Source organism: Nelusetta ayraudi, unplaced genomic scaffold, assembly GCF_046127955.1.
Source record: "Nelusetta ayraudi isolate G7.1 ecotype Tasmania unplaced genomic scaffold, CSIRO-AGI_Nayr_v1 ptg000172l, whole genome shotgun sequence".
Taxonomy (NCBI): domain Eukaryota; kingdom Metazoa; phylum Chordata; class Actinopteri; order Tetraodontiformes; family Monacanthidae; genus Nelusetta; species Nelusetta ayraudi.
In genome coordinates, this window is record NW_027466221.1 from 392,119 (window position 1) to 405,509 (window position 13,391).

General features: G+C 50.7%; 1 protein-coding gene across 9 annotated transcripts in view; it reads left to right on the top strand.

Moving 5' to 3' along the window:
• Nucleotides 1–13,391, top strand: part of LOC142880780 (protein sidekick-2-like) — a 194,852-nt gene that overhangs the window by 167,790 nt on the left and 13,671 nt on the right. For 7 of the 9 annotated variants that reach the window (XM_076014712.1, XM_076014717.1, XM_076014713.1 and 4 more), the window contains exons 22-38: nucleotides 656–777; nucleotides 1,370–1,479; nucleotides 1,830–1,980; nucleotides 2,266–2,503; nucleotides 2,591–2,706; nucleotides 2,853–3,141; nucleotides 3,676–3,870; nucleotides 4,522–4,723; nucleotides 5,819–5,922; nucleotides 6,670–6,740; nucleotides 7,333–7,465; nucleotides 7,791–7,847; nucleotides 8,513–8,614; nucleotides 9,249–9,364; nucleotides 9,751–9,937; nucleotides 12,392–12,529; nucleotides 12,834–13,043. In XM_076014712.1, coding sequence (XP_075870827.1) covers nucleotides 656–777; nucleotides 1,370–1,479; nucleotides 1,830–1,980; nucleotides 2,266–2,503; nucleotides 2,591–2,706; nucleotides 2,853–3,141; nucleotides 3,676–3,870; nucleotides 4,522–4,723; nucleotides 5,819–5,922; nucleotides 6,670–6,740; nucleotides 7,333–7,465; nucleotides 7,791–7,847; nucleotides 8,513–8,614; nucleotides 9,249–9,364; nucleotides 9,751–9,937; nucleotides 12,392–12,529; nucleotides 12,834–13,043 — 2,541 coding nt within the window. The remainder of the gene's footprint in view (nucleotides 1–655; nucleotides 778–1,369; nucleotides 1,480–1,829; nucleotides 1,981–2,265; nucleotides 2,504–2,590; nucleotides 2,707–2,852; nucleotides 3,142–3,675; nucleotides 3,871–4,521; nucleotides 4,724–5,818; nucleotides 5,923–6,669; nucleotides 6,741–7,332; nucleotides 7,466–7,790; nucleotides 7,848–8,512; nucleotides 8,615–9,248; nucleotides 9,365–9,750; nucleotides 9,938–12,391; nucleotides 12,530–12,833; nucleotides 13,044–13,391) is intronic. The other 2 variants (XM_076014716.1, XM_076014721.1) reach the window with 1 other exon arrangement.

A 13,391-nucleotide genomic window follows, 5' to 3' on the forward strand; every position in this document is an offset into this window, starting at 1 on the left:
AAAGCGCAACCAGTAACAACCGACTTCAGCACTCAAAGAAGCTCCTTTTCCTCTCAGTCGCTGGTGTCTATAAATATGTTCAGAATATTTCCTAACCGTCCTCTTCTCAATGTGCCGCTGGTGACGATACCTGGCAGGCTCTCCAGGAGCTTGGCTGGCGCACGTGTGTGTGTGTGTGCGTGCGCACGTTCTGCCAACCAACACACGCATAAACACACACACACACACACACACACAGTCATCCTTCTACACAAACAGGCCAGCAGTGATGCCGGCGAGCCCAGAAAAAAACCTCCTGGCCGTCGTTTGGATTCAACATTTTCAGATTAGTCTCCCTTCCCGGACGTCCAGGAAATAATCTCCTCTTCCTCTTCCTCCTTTCCTCCTCTTCCTCCTCCTCCTCTTTGCTGTTTATCCTGCTGCTTGTGTAAACAGCAGGGTGTCTGAGTGAATCACATCTGCAGATCTCTGCTGTACTAGACGTGTTCTGGCATCCCTCTCCCTGATCTGCTGCTGGTGGTGGTAGGGGGTTGAGGGGTGGGGGGTTGGGGGGGTGGGGGTGCTTCTATCCTCCCACCGTAGTATCTGCACCGCCACAGGTGGGAGCTGTGGGAGGAACCTAATGAACCCTGGTCTTCTACTTGTCTCCTCACAGAGCTCCCCGGTCCTCCCACCAACCTGGCCATCTCCAACATCGGGCCGCGCTCCGTCATGCTGCTCTTCAAGCCAGGCTACGACGGCAAGACCTCCATCTCCCGCTGGCAGGTGGAGGCCCAGGTACGTGCTGAGGGTCACACATCACCACACCTTCTCTTGCTCCTCAGGTTAGTCACGGCTGCTCACTGCAAAGACGGCTCTCAAGTGCACTTGATGTGCAGTGATGCTGAGCTGTCGCTTCCTGTCTCCTCCACCATCTCCCCCTCCTCCTTTTCCTGCTCTTCCTCCTCCACCTCACTTCTTGCTCCTCCTCCTGATCATCTTCATCCTCACCACCACAGTGGGGCGTAAAGTTCAGCTATTTCAGTTTAGAGGCAAAACCTCTTAAAAATACCAAAAGCGGCCCAGGAGTCCAACTGAATCTTCTTCCAGTTTCTCCTGGCTGGTGTTTTAAGATCCCAGCGAGGATTTTGAGACGTCTGCACACTGATGCTTCTCTCCTGGTCTTCTGACAGCAGCTCACAGCGATGCTGCTTCCTCTTCTTCAGGGCTGTGTTTGTTCATTCGACTCCCTCAGCCTGGGAGGAGTTTCTCTTCCCGCCAGGAGGCTTTTTGTCTCCGTCTGAATCTGTGACTTGATGTGTTTTCATAGCATCAAGTTTTTTTTCTGCCGCCCTGTTCTGATCTGCTGCTGCTGTGTTGTTGCTGTCAGGTTGGCCTGCTGGGAGACAGTGAAGACTGGCTGATGGTCCACCAGGTGTCCAACCAGCCAGAGGCTCGTTCCCTGGAGGTTCCGGCCCTCAACCCCTACACACACTACAGGTCAGGAGTAAAGAAAAATGCATGAATGCATAATTCTTTAGTAAAATTCATCAGTAAAATTGCAACTCAACCTCTCCAGTTGAAGAATATTTTTGCCCAGAACATTTTTTTTCGTACAATGATTAAATGCAACACGCTTCAATCTTCCTAATTTAACGCAGTGGCTTGTTTTAAACGACCCTGTTTGTGTTTTCACTGGTTTTACTAGTTTGACTGGAGGTTGTGCCAGTGACTGGGCTGACACCCACACTCTCACCTGGCTGCTTAGGTTCAATGTCAGCAGGTGAAGGATCAGCTTCTTCACGTCCAGAGTCCAGTGTTAAATCACAGTCTGCCCCTCCCTCTCCCAGGTTCAGGATGCGACAGGTCAACATCGTGGGCACCAGTCCTCCCAGTCAGCCCAGCAGGAAGATTCAGACACTGCCTGCACCTCCCGACATGGCGCCAGCCAACGTCACGCTGCGCACCGCCAGTGAGACCAGCCTGTGGCTGCGCTGGATGGTAGGTTCAGGCTGCAGGTTCGGTGTTCAAGGTTCAGGGGTTGAGGGTTCAGGTTTTGGAGTTCAAGGTTCAGGTTGAGGGTTCAGTGTTGAAGGTTGAAGGTTCAGTGGTCAATGGTTCAGAGTTCAATGAGCAGGGTTCAAGGTAAAGGGTTTAGAGTTCAAGGTTCAAGGTTTAGGGATCAAGGTTCAGGGTTCAAGGTTCAAGGTTCAAGGTTCAGGGTTGAGCATCAGTTGGCTCCTGCTCCACTTCCCTCCTCCAATAGCTCCTCTCTATTCCCTCCAGCCACTGCCTGAGTGGGAATACAATGGGAACGCCGAGCAGTTGGGCTACAGGGTCCAGTATTCCCGGGCCGGCTCGCAGGGCCGCGCCCTGGTCCACGTCATCAGCGACCGCCTGGAGAGGGAGTTCACCGTGGAGGACCTGGAGGAGTGGACCGAGTACGAGGTCCGAGTCCAGGCCGTTAACGGCATTGGGGCGGGGCCCTGGAGCCCGCCGGTCCGGGGGCGGACCCGAGAGTCTGGTGAGTCTCCATCACCAAACACCCAGAGGAACCATAGAGCATCCAGACTCTAACGTCTCTGTTGTTGGTTCTGCCCGTCGCACACAGTGCCCTCCTGCGGACCCACAAACGTGTCGGCCTTCGCCACCACCTCCAGCAGCATCCTGGTGCGCTGGGTGGAGGTTCCTGAGCCCGACAGGAACGGCCTCATCCTGGGATACAGGGTCAGTTTGCACCACTGAGTGCTGGGAGAAGATCTTCATCTGCAGCAGGTTGACCTCCTCCTCTTTCTCCTCCTCCTTTTCTATCTCCTCCTCCTCCCCCCTTCTCCTTCTCCTCTTTTTCTTCCTCTCCTCATCATCTCATCCAGGTGGTGTACAAGGAGAAGGACTCGGATGGCCCCGCCCACTCCTGGACGGTGGAGGGTAACTCCACCCACAGCGTCCAGCTGACCGGCCTGGGGAAGTACGTGCTGTATGAGATCCAGGTGTTGGCCTTCACCAGGATGGGGGACGGCCGTCCCAGCTCCCCGCACATCCTGGAGCGGACGCTGGATGATGTTCCGGGACCTCCGGTGGGAATCCTGTTCCCAGAGGTGCGAACCAGCTCGGTGCGGCTCATCTGGCAGTCGCCAGCGCAGCCCAATGGGATCATCCTGGGTGAGTCACTGCAGGTCTTCCTGTTCTTCTACTTCTTCTTTTTCTTCTCCTTCTCCTCTGGGTTCAGCAGAAGGTTGATGTTGATGTTCTGACAGTACTGAGAGTCGGAGGCATCGTCTCGTTAACGAGGGATTTTCCCGTGAACGTCTGTCACATCATCTGCTCCAGACTCAGCAGTGTGACAGACGTTCACGTCGGCGGGACCAGATGCTAATTGAGTCGTTTTCTCAGACGAGATGTTTCGCTCACGGCGGCCCGTCTTCCAATATTGCACAATATTTTCTCTCCTCTGGTCTCTTGATTCACATTAACACATCATTTCTCTTCCTCCTCATTCTCCTCCTTCAACCCCTCTCCCCCGCCTTCTTCTCCTTTTCTCTCTCCTGCTCCTCCTGCACACCCGCCCCTCCTCCTCCTTTTTCCACTCCTCCTCTTTTTCCTCCTCCTTCTCCTCCCCCACCACCACCTCCTCCTTCTTCTCCTCCTCCTCTGCTTCCTCCCTTCCTCCATCTCACCCTCCTCCTCCTCCTGCAGCCTACCAGATCACCTACCACCTCAACTCCTCCAACGGGAACTCTGCCACGGTGGACGTGCTCAACCCCAGCGCTCGCCAGTACACCGTGGCCGGCCTGAAGCCCGAGTCCGTCTACGTCTTCCGCATCACGGCGCAGACCAGGAAGGGGTGGGGCGAGGCGGCCGAGGCCCTGGTGGTCATCACGGAGAAGAGAGGTGAGAGGCCAATCAGAGGGCGAGGGAGTCAACGTGTCGGCGTGTCAGTTTTTTCAGAGTCAGGATTCAACAGCAGCTAAGAAAAACGTCTTCATTCAGAGTTCAGACAAATTCAGACAAACAGGAAGTGCAGCAGCAGCAGCAGCAGCAGCAGCAGCAGTATCAGTATTCAAGGCTGCTATGTTGGCCCACTGGTGTGAGATCCTGAGCTGAGCTGAGATCAGCTGGACTCTCTGCAGATGTTTCCTGCTGATGTTTGTGTATGCTGCTGCTGTGTGTGTCTGTTTGTGTGTATGTGTGTCTGTCTCATAAACACACACACACACACACACACACGCACACACACACACAGACGTCAGTGTCTGTGCGTGCGTGCGTGCGTGCGTGCGTGCGTGCGTGCGTGTGGGTGTGTGTGTGTTCATGTGTTTGTGTGGCTCCCAGAAGTCCTCCTGCTTCCCTCCAGACACGATCTGCTGTGGATTGTTGTCTTCATCTTCAGTTTGTTTGTGCCAGTTGAACATCATTTGCCAAAAAACTGATTTCTCCCTCCAAACTTTGCTGCACTTCCTGCTCTCTCCCCACTCACCTCCCTCCGTCCCTCCCTCCCTCTCCGCCTCCCTCCTTCAACCGCCCCCCACTCCCCCCCCCCAGCCCGCCCTCAACCCACCAGCCGCCCGGCCGTCCCTCAGAAGGAGGTTCAGGCCCGCCATGTGCTGCTGTCCTGGGAGCCCGGCAGTGACGGCCTGTCTCCGGTGCGCTATTACACCGTGCAGCTGCGAGAACTTCCAGAGAGCAACTGGAGCGTCCATTCAGCCTCCGTCAAGCACGAGGACACCAACTACATCGTCTCGGGGTAAAACTGTCTCAAAAAAACACTCTCTTTCATTTTTCTTTGTACTCTTTTCAGTTTTGTTTTGTTTGTTTTTTAACTTTGGTTATTCTTTATTTGGATTAGCCCCTTGAGATGCATCATTTCATTTTCAGGGGGGTCCATACTTATAAACAAACAAGGAATCAATTTACAAGCATTAACTCGACAATACATAAATGAAGGGACCAGTGTGTAAAATTTGGCTTGATTTATGATTTTTATATTGGTACAATAAAAGTTATTTGGTTTTCCTAACCTGAGAACAATTCTCATATATCCAAGAATATACACACATGTTTTAAGGAAGCCCACCTGACATTGCCCTAGAACAAAAACAAACAAACAAAAAATAAATAAAACCAAAAGAAAAACCACAGTTATGGTGACATCAATAGCAGTAACATGAAGGCCACGTGGGCGAACGCTGAGACTGAGGAAACAGCAAATAATAAATAGAACCAGCGAGTTACTGTCGTTGTAATAAAAACAACAACAAAGAACTTTTTGTTCAACAATGTGCTGTTGACAAAGTAAAACAGTCTGTTCGTCTGAAAATTCAGTTAGCGCATTAGAAAAATTTTCAACGCCCAGCTGCTTTAAAGGAAACCTTTTTTTTTTTTTTAGAAGGAATAGCTTGGTTTCAGTCAGTAGTGATGGAGACTCTATGAAGGGAAACTGTCCAGGAGATTCTGAGAGATTGCACAGATTGAGAGCCTGTTTCAATAGGTCGAAAACCCAGTTAGCACGCTAGCTAACATATCTCTGATGAAGTGGTCGCATTAGTGGATGGGCATCAGTATTGGCATTAGCATTAGCAGACTCCACTCCTCCCAACCGCAGACGTCGTGTTGAAATCCACTTTTTTACTGCGTTGTTCAGTGAGTTTTTTACACTTCTCACCTTTGGCAACAACAACCTTTGGAACTCAAAAAAAAAAAAAAAACACTGTTTCTCGGTCAGAGCAATTGCAACTGGAAACTACGCAAAACATCAGCAATTTTCTAAACGACAGATACTCAGCGGCTAACCAGCTTTCCACTTCCTGCCACCTCCTCGACCCTCCTCTCCCCTCCTCAGCCTCAAGCCCTTCACCTCCTACCAGTTCCGGGTCAAAGCCACCAATGACATCGGCGACAGCGAGTACAGCGAGGAGAGCGAGGCTATCACCACGCTGCAGGACGGTAGGACGCAGGGGCGGTGGGGATGTGATATTTTTTGTGAGGCTATAGTTTTACACTCTGAACCTCGACAAGGTCAGAGTTGATCATTAATTCCCGTCCTCAGTCGATGGTGCTCATGAGCCTTGTCTTAAATTATCCCCAATTTTCATCAGTTTTTCTCTCTTACAGCAAAATTATTTTCCATTAAAACACACCAGAGGCAGCAGATTTAGCCCACTGTTTATAGTCTCCTGCTAAAACCGTTGCTTTGGAAACAAAGGCAACCTCCTCCTGGGGGTGTGCTCACTAACTTGGCAGGTGTTGCAGTTCAGTGGCTTTTGAATGAATGTCTTTTAGAATGTAAAGACTTCTAACGTAAAGTCTAACGGTCAAAGGTCCTCGGCTGTGAGTTGACATGACTTACTGAGTCGAGGGTGTTTCATCTCGGCATCCACATGTATGACATCATGTGTGACATCACACCATCGCCACACTGCTTCTAAAAGACTGCAACGCTTTGCTTGAATCGGCCTGTTGCCTGGGCGCCGCCCTGCTGGCACGCTCGGGGAGCGTGCAGGCCCCCTGGCAGTCTCTATTTCCGGCCTCTGATTGGTCACAGCTGTTTTCTCTCCTCACACAGTGAAGACTTTTAGCCTCTCCAGTCAGTCAGTCGCCCACCTTGTTTTCAACTCAATTTAGCCCATTCTTCTTCTTCTCTTCCCTCCTCCTCCTCTCCCTCCTTCACCCCCTCTTGTTTGTCATCCCCAGCGCCCGACGAGGCTCCCAGAATTCTCTCCGTCACGCCACACACCACCACCTCGGTGCTGATCCGCTGGCAGGTGAGCCGGAGCTTCACGGTCCCTGTTTCCCAGCTAAATGTGGGAGAGTGTGACCCTTGATGACAGAGTGCAGTGTGTGTGTGTGTGTGTGTGTGTGTGTGTGTGTGTGTGTGTGTGTGTGTGCGCGAGCTGCACGCTGTTTACAGCCAGGAACACACTCACAGCTGAATTGAGGGCTCGTAAAGCGGTTCTGAGGCCTGAAGTTTGACTTTTATGGAGACACACTTGTAGGTTTTTATGGAGGAGGAGAGGCTCGTTATCGCCTCCCGCAGGTCTCTCCCCTCCGGCGCTGCTCGCTCATCTTCAGCACAGGAGGGTGTGTGTGTGGGTGGGGCTGGGGGATTTCACCAGGTGACTCACCTGTGCATGAGCTCAGCCTTCCTTTAATCACATTTCAACCGAGGCTCTTCTCTGCCCCAGAAAAATAATAAATAATAATTTGTGTGAATGAAGCGTGAATGAGGCCATTCACGCTTTAAAGTGGGTCAGGTTGGTTGCTTGGTTGGTTGGCTGGCTGGTTGGCTGGCTGGCTGGTTTGTTGTGGAGTTTGAGAGGCTCAGTTGTGTCTCTCTCTACCCCCCCCTGGTGGCAGCCGCCCTCCGAGGAGAAGATCAACGGGATCCTGCTGGGCTTCCGGATCCGCTACCGGGAGCTGCTGTACGACCGCCTGCGCACATACTCTGTCCACGCCATCAGCAGCGTGGCAGCGTGGGCGGAGCTGACCGGTGAGCTCCTCCTCCTTCTCCTCCTCCTCTTCCATCTCCTCTCTTCCTTCTCCTCCTCCTGCTCTCCATCTCCTCCTACTACTACTATTCCTCCTCCTCTTCCTCCTCCTCCATCTCCTCGTCAATACCCCCCTTTCTCATCCATTTCCCTCCTCCTCTTCGTCCTCCTCTATCCTCCTCTTGCTCTTCCTCCATCCCCCTGCCCCCCCCACCCCCCCAACCCCTCCCTCCTCTTCCTCCTTCTCCTCTGGCTCATCCCAACGTCTCCACGCTGATGTCGTCCTGCTTGAATCCTCTCCACTTTTTTTTCTGTGCCCTCTTGCAGCTCCCTACAGCGTTCGCAACCTGAGTGATGCCTCTCTCACCCAGTACCAGCTGGACAGTAAGTAACTCACATCCTCCTCTCACCAATAATCATAATCAACAGTAGTGGGGGAAAATAGTTTTTGGAAACCCCTAAAAAAATGTTTCCAAAGGTTTGGTTGGCTGCAGCAGAGGCACACAAACAAACAAATGGGAATGTTTTTGTTGTTTATAGCTAATAAGACAAAATAAGAAAAAATAAGAACATTTCTTGTTCTGGTTCTTGCACTCGACGTCATTCTGCTGAAACATCCAGTTGTGAACCTGGACAGAACAGTGCAGCATGTGGCTTAATGCCCTGACATCAATAAGGTTCTTAACACAATTCCGGACATCAGAGAGGCACCAGGTGTCCAAACACTTTTTTCCACCATTGCACGAGTCAGAAATAGCTCAACCACAGACACCAAGACAACAGTTGGCGCAGTGGGGCTTCAGTGGGAGCGCCAAACACACACACACACACACACACACACACACACACACACACACACACACACACAGTTAAAGACATGAAACACAACCAAACTCAACACAATCCAAGACAATGTGTTTCTGATCTACTGGTGATAACAGAAAATCTGGTCCCTGTGAAATTCTCCGATTTATGACAGCGAGTCTCTCAAACCTCCAAGAAGTGCGACTGTGTGTGTTGATCAGTGTTTTTTCTTCCCTCCGCTTTAGAGCTCGGCAAACACAAGCGCTACGAGATCCGCATGAGCGTCTACAACGCGGTGGGCGAGGGTCCCAGCAGCCCGCCGCAGGAGGTGTTTGTCGGGGAAGCAGGTGTGTGAAACTCCTCCCCCTTGTCCTGTGCCCCGCCCCCTCACTCTCCTCCCCGTCACACCTGCTCTTGCTCAGCTCTAATTTCCCTGCTGCTGGATTTCAGGGTTTCCCTCAATGTTGTCAACTTAGCCACTTTGTTGCTATGTTTAGCCAGTACTCAGCGCCCTCTAGTGGCTTTTCTTTTTCAAAAAAATAACTTTCTTCTGCTGCTCTCTGAGACTTTCGGAGACTCAGATGTGAGGCCACGGAGCATTTCTTCCTACCTGCCCACCATTTTTGTTCCAATGGTTACTAATCTTATCTACTAGGGGTCTGATTTCTCATGTGGTACTCAAGGGGACCACAAAGTCTTAAAGGTTGAAGACCAGAAAAAACGGTCACACTGGCAGAGCTTCTATGTTCTCTCAGAAGAAGTTAATCTGAAGCTCTAAAGATATTCAACATATTTATTTCAATTGTCTCTCCACCACGTTCTTCCTCTCTGACCTACAGTGTCCATTCCAATGATGTCAGCAAAATTATACAAATTAAGTCATTTGGCGTCATTTAGCGACTTCTAGTCCGGTGTTTGCTTGCTCTGAACTCTCTGAGTGATGTAAAAACCCTGTCTAACCCCACCCACTCCCGCCGGCAGTGCCCACCGCCCCCCCGCAGAAGGTAGCCATCCAGTCGGCCACCGCCACCCAGCTGGAGGTCACCTGGGAGCCGCCGCCCGTGGACGCTCAGAACGGAGACATCCAAGGCTACAAGGTGAGACTGCACCCCCTGATGGAGAACTTTAGAAAAACCAACGTCTTCCTTCATCACATAAAAACTCAAAGGGCCTCCTGGGACTGTATCCAGTTAATGTTGTTCACCAGTTAAAGGCAGCCAACCCCACCCCCACCTGCTGTTACCATTCAGCGAAGCTTTCAGTCTTCCGCTCGGGAGAACGTTGGCGGCGAATAAAATAAAAGACGTTTTCCTTTAGGGAGCCACCAAATGGGAGTTTGCAGAAGCAGCACAATTCCCTGAACACGTCTGCAGGCAAACATTAACATCTATTTCTATCTATCTCTCTCTCTCTCTCTCTCTCTCTCTCTCTCTCTCTCCCGCTCTCTCTCTCTCTCACTCGCCCGCTCGCTTGGCGGGTGCAGGTTTACTTCTGGGAGTTCCAGAAGAAGAACGAGACGGAGCGCCTGCGGACCCTCTTCATGCCCGAGGGGGGCGTGAAGCTGAAGAACCTGACAGGCTTCACCACCTACATGATCAGCGTGGCCCCCTTCAACGCTGCCGGGGACGGGCCCCGCAGCCCGCCCACCAGGGGGCGCACCCAGCAAGCAGGTAGGCGGAGCCGGGAGAAAAACAAACAAATAAAGACAAACATTGAATTAACGAGGGACATCATTTAGCAGCATGGAGGAGGAGGAGGAGGAGGAGGTGAAGACAGAGGTGGCAACAGGCCGATACGACTAAAGCTACGATGAGTTAGCGCAGTGAGATGAAGGCGGTGCAGTCGTTTGTCATGTTAGCTCACCGCAGGTTGTTAGTGTTTTGGGGTTTTTTTATAGAGCGACGTGCCGAGAGTTTTCCTCAGAGCCGACCAGTCAAGCGTGAGGGAAGAATTAGCAGCCGGGATGATGCTAATGGACGCTGTCAGCCAGCCAAACCCTGTTAGCGCTGCGCTACGCAGAGCATAAGTTCCCAATCAGCAACACTTGCATCATCTTCTGCTCCGTCCAATAAAGCGGACACGCACATGGAGACTCGGCACTAACTAAACTAAACGCTGCAGCCTCGAGCCTGGAAAACTTCCCTCTGTCACTTTATCCATCAGTTCAAGTCCAGCAAGAGTCAGGAAGTGGAGGACCTGCTGGTCTGGGAATTAGGTCACTGTCCAGCTCCTTGGAATTAGAACATCAAGATGGACCTTCCTGTTGTTGTTGTTGTCGTTGTTGTTGTTGTTCTTAGCATTTTTAGCATTGTTAGCCAACACCTGATCTGTTGGGTGAAAACGTAAACAGATACGTATTGACTGGACTGGTAGGTAGCACTTCCATCCGATGGCTGCACTGAGCTCTGAGCTGCACCTTGAGGTTCCTCTGACTTCCTGAGATAAAACTTTCTTTCTGTTGACGCTGCCGGCCATGAACGCAAAAAAAAAATAAATAAAAAATTGTCTTCGGATGAAAGTACGGGTCATTAGTACACCTCAGCAGTGAGAGGAGGAGCTTTGTCCTCTAGCATCCTGACTGGATCAGGTGCTCTGCAAGTTCCTCTGAAGGTTCCTCAGCAGAGAAGCTGCAGAGAAGCCGCTAAAGTTTGAGAGGAGCTGGAACCGGAGGAGCCGGAGGAGCTCCAGCAGCCCCGAGGCTGTGCTGGACCGCTGCTCCATCTTCAGCTCAGTAACGAGTCGTACCGTGCCTCAGGCCTTTTGGAGTTGTTTTTTTAGTTATTATTTTTGTCATGATTGATTGACAGCTTTAATCGTACAAAGCTCTGATTCGGCCTTCTGGGGTCACCTGAAGGAAATACATTCAGAACCTGATTAATCAGAGAGACACACAGGTGCAACATTAGTGGCCACAGAGACCGATGACGTGGGTGAGTCAGACGACCCGAGTGGCCTTGATGATCAAGTGGGCCGTAGCCATAGATTCCAGGCCAGTGCAGTGGCGGGCCGTCAGCTCAAGCTAGGCTTTCTCTGCTGGCCTAAACATACATGAAGCACATTTTCCCAGAAATATGATAATCAAGTTATTCTCCATATTCTGTTCTTTTCACACAATATAAAAAACCACTTGGTTGTGCTGTTTTCATTGTTGTATATTCCGGTAGAGTTTTTATCCAATCATATTTCTTCCAGCTTGTATTGTCAGATTCTATGAAATCTGCCTTAGGCCAGCAGAACCGACATACCAGGCTCCTGTCCGCTGTCAGTGGGCGGACCTCAGTTAGTTGCGACAGCCTGTCTGCGATGCTAGGGCCAGCCAACCTCACACGTACGCGTCCTGTGATTGGATGAGCCCTGAGAACTTGACAGGTTTAACTCGACCCAAAGTCCGGTTGCCACCACATTGAACCCACAACGTGTGAAGGAGAATGTAAAGATTTAGTCGCCGAATCATATGCAATTTAAATTGTAAACAACGTGGCGCATTGGCACAGCAGCTGTGCCAACATGTTCAATTCTTTATTCATTTAATAGTTCAATAGTTTGTTTTGTTGTTGTGTTGATCATGGTCTCTCATACGAATCGGCGACAATGCACAGATTATTGCATAAGACTTAAAGTTCATAGAGTACTGTTGGTGGACTTATTAAAACTTTGTTGAGGAATCTCTTAAAATCACCTTTTATTTACAAGTTTTGACAGTATCAGTGGCCTTAGTTACTTAGCCTATGAGTTAAATGCTCCGGAAACTAAGGTTTGCTCTACTAGGCCACCTATATAACGTCCTATTGAGAGTAATTGTATGGTGTATTCATTTAGGGTGGACTAAATATGACATTACCGATGGTTTAGGCGTGAAATGCACGGCCCGCCACTGGGCCAGTGCATGGCCATAATTAATTGTGGATTAAAGTTAATTTGTAGTTGGAGTGAATTAAGGTCACTCCTTATTTCTTTTGTTGACACTTTTCTGCTAACAAATTAACAAGACGTCTCACAGCTTATAAGAAACTGAAGACTCTCTTCTCGCTAACGAACCGTCCAAACCCCCACTGAGACCCTGATTATTCACCGTTTCCCACGATGAGTCTTTTTCTGACCTTTTGACCTCCGTGTGGCTGCAGCTCCCAGCGCCCCCAGCTTCATCCACTTCAGTGAGCTGACCACCACCTCGGTCAACGTGTCCTGGGGTGAGCCCACCTTCCCCAACGGCATCATCGAGGGCTACCGGCTGGTCTACGAGCCCTGCAGCCCAGTGGAGGGTGAGACCTCAAACACCTGCTCACTTCAATTCACTCTTTAACTCTTAGCTACTGCTCAGAACCAACACCAGATCCACGCTAGCGTTGCTACAAGCTAATCATCACCGTGGTTGCCACCTTTGACATTTAATACGCTGTGAAAAATGATCCTTGACTGATTTTCCCACAACTAATTCCATCACTGCCCATCTGTCTGTCTGTGTGTGTGTGTGCGTGTGTGTGTGTGTGTGTGTGTGTGTGTGTGTGTCTGCCCACCACGCCTGGCCTTTGTGGGACCTGCTCTAAACGTGGTCTGTCTGTCCAGAGTCCTCAGTGGCCTGTGCCGACTGTGTCCACTCCCCCTCCCCCCCAGGCGTCAGTAAGACGGTGACGGTGGACGTGAAGGGCGGCGCCCCCCTCTGGCTGAAGCTCAGAGACCTGGCCGACGGCGTCACCTACAACTTCCGCATTCGGGCCAAGACCTTCATCTACGGGCCCGAGGTGGAGGCCAACATCACCACCGGGCCGGGAGAAGGTAGATCTCCTGCCGCCTGCTCCTCTCTGCACGTAGTTGGATGTAGTTTCACGTAGTTTGATGTACTTTGGCATTTTTTGACATAATTTGATTTAGTTTGACATTGTTTAAAACAATTTGACATGGTTTCATGTCATGCAGTTTGACTCAGTTTGACGCAGTTTGACTCAGTTTGGCGTAGTTTGAAAATTTAACGTAGTTTGATTTAGTTTGACATAGTTTAAAACAATTTGACGTGGTTTCATGTCATGTAGTTTGACGCAGTTTGACATAGTTTGGCGTAGTTTGATGTAGGTTGGAACACTTCCCATCATCAGCTGAGCTCTCTCTGCCTCCCCCTCTTCCCCC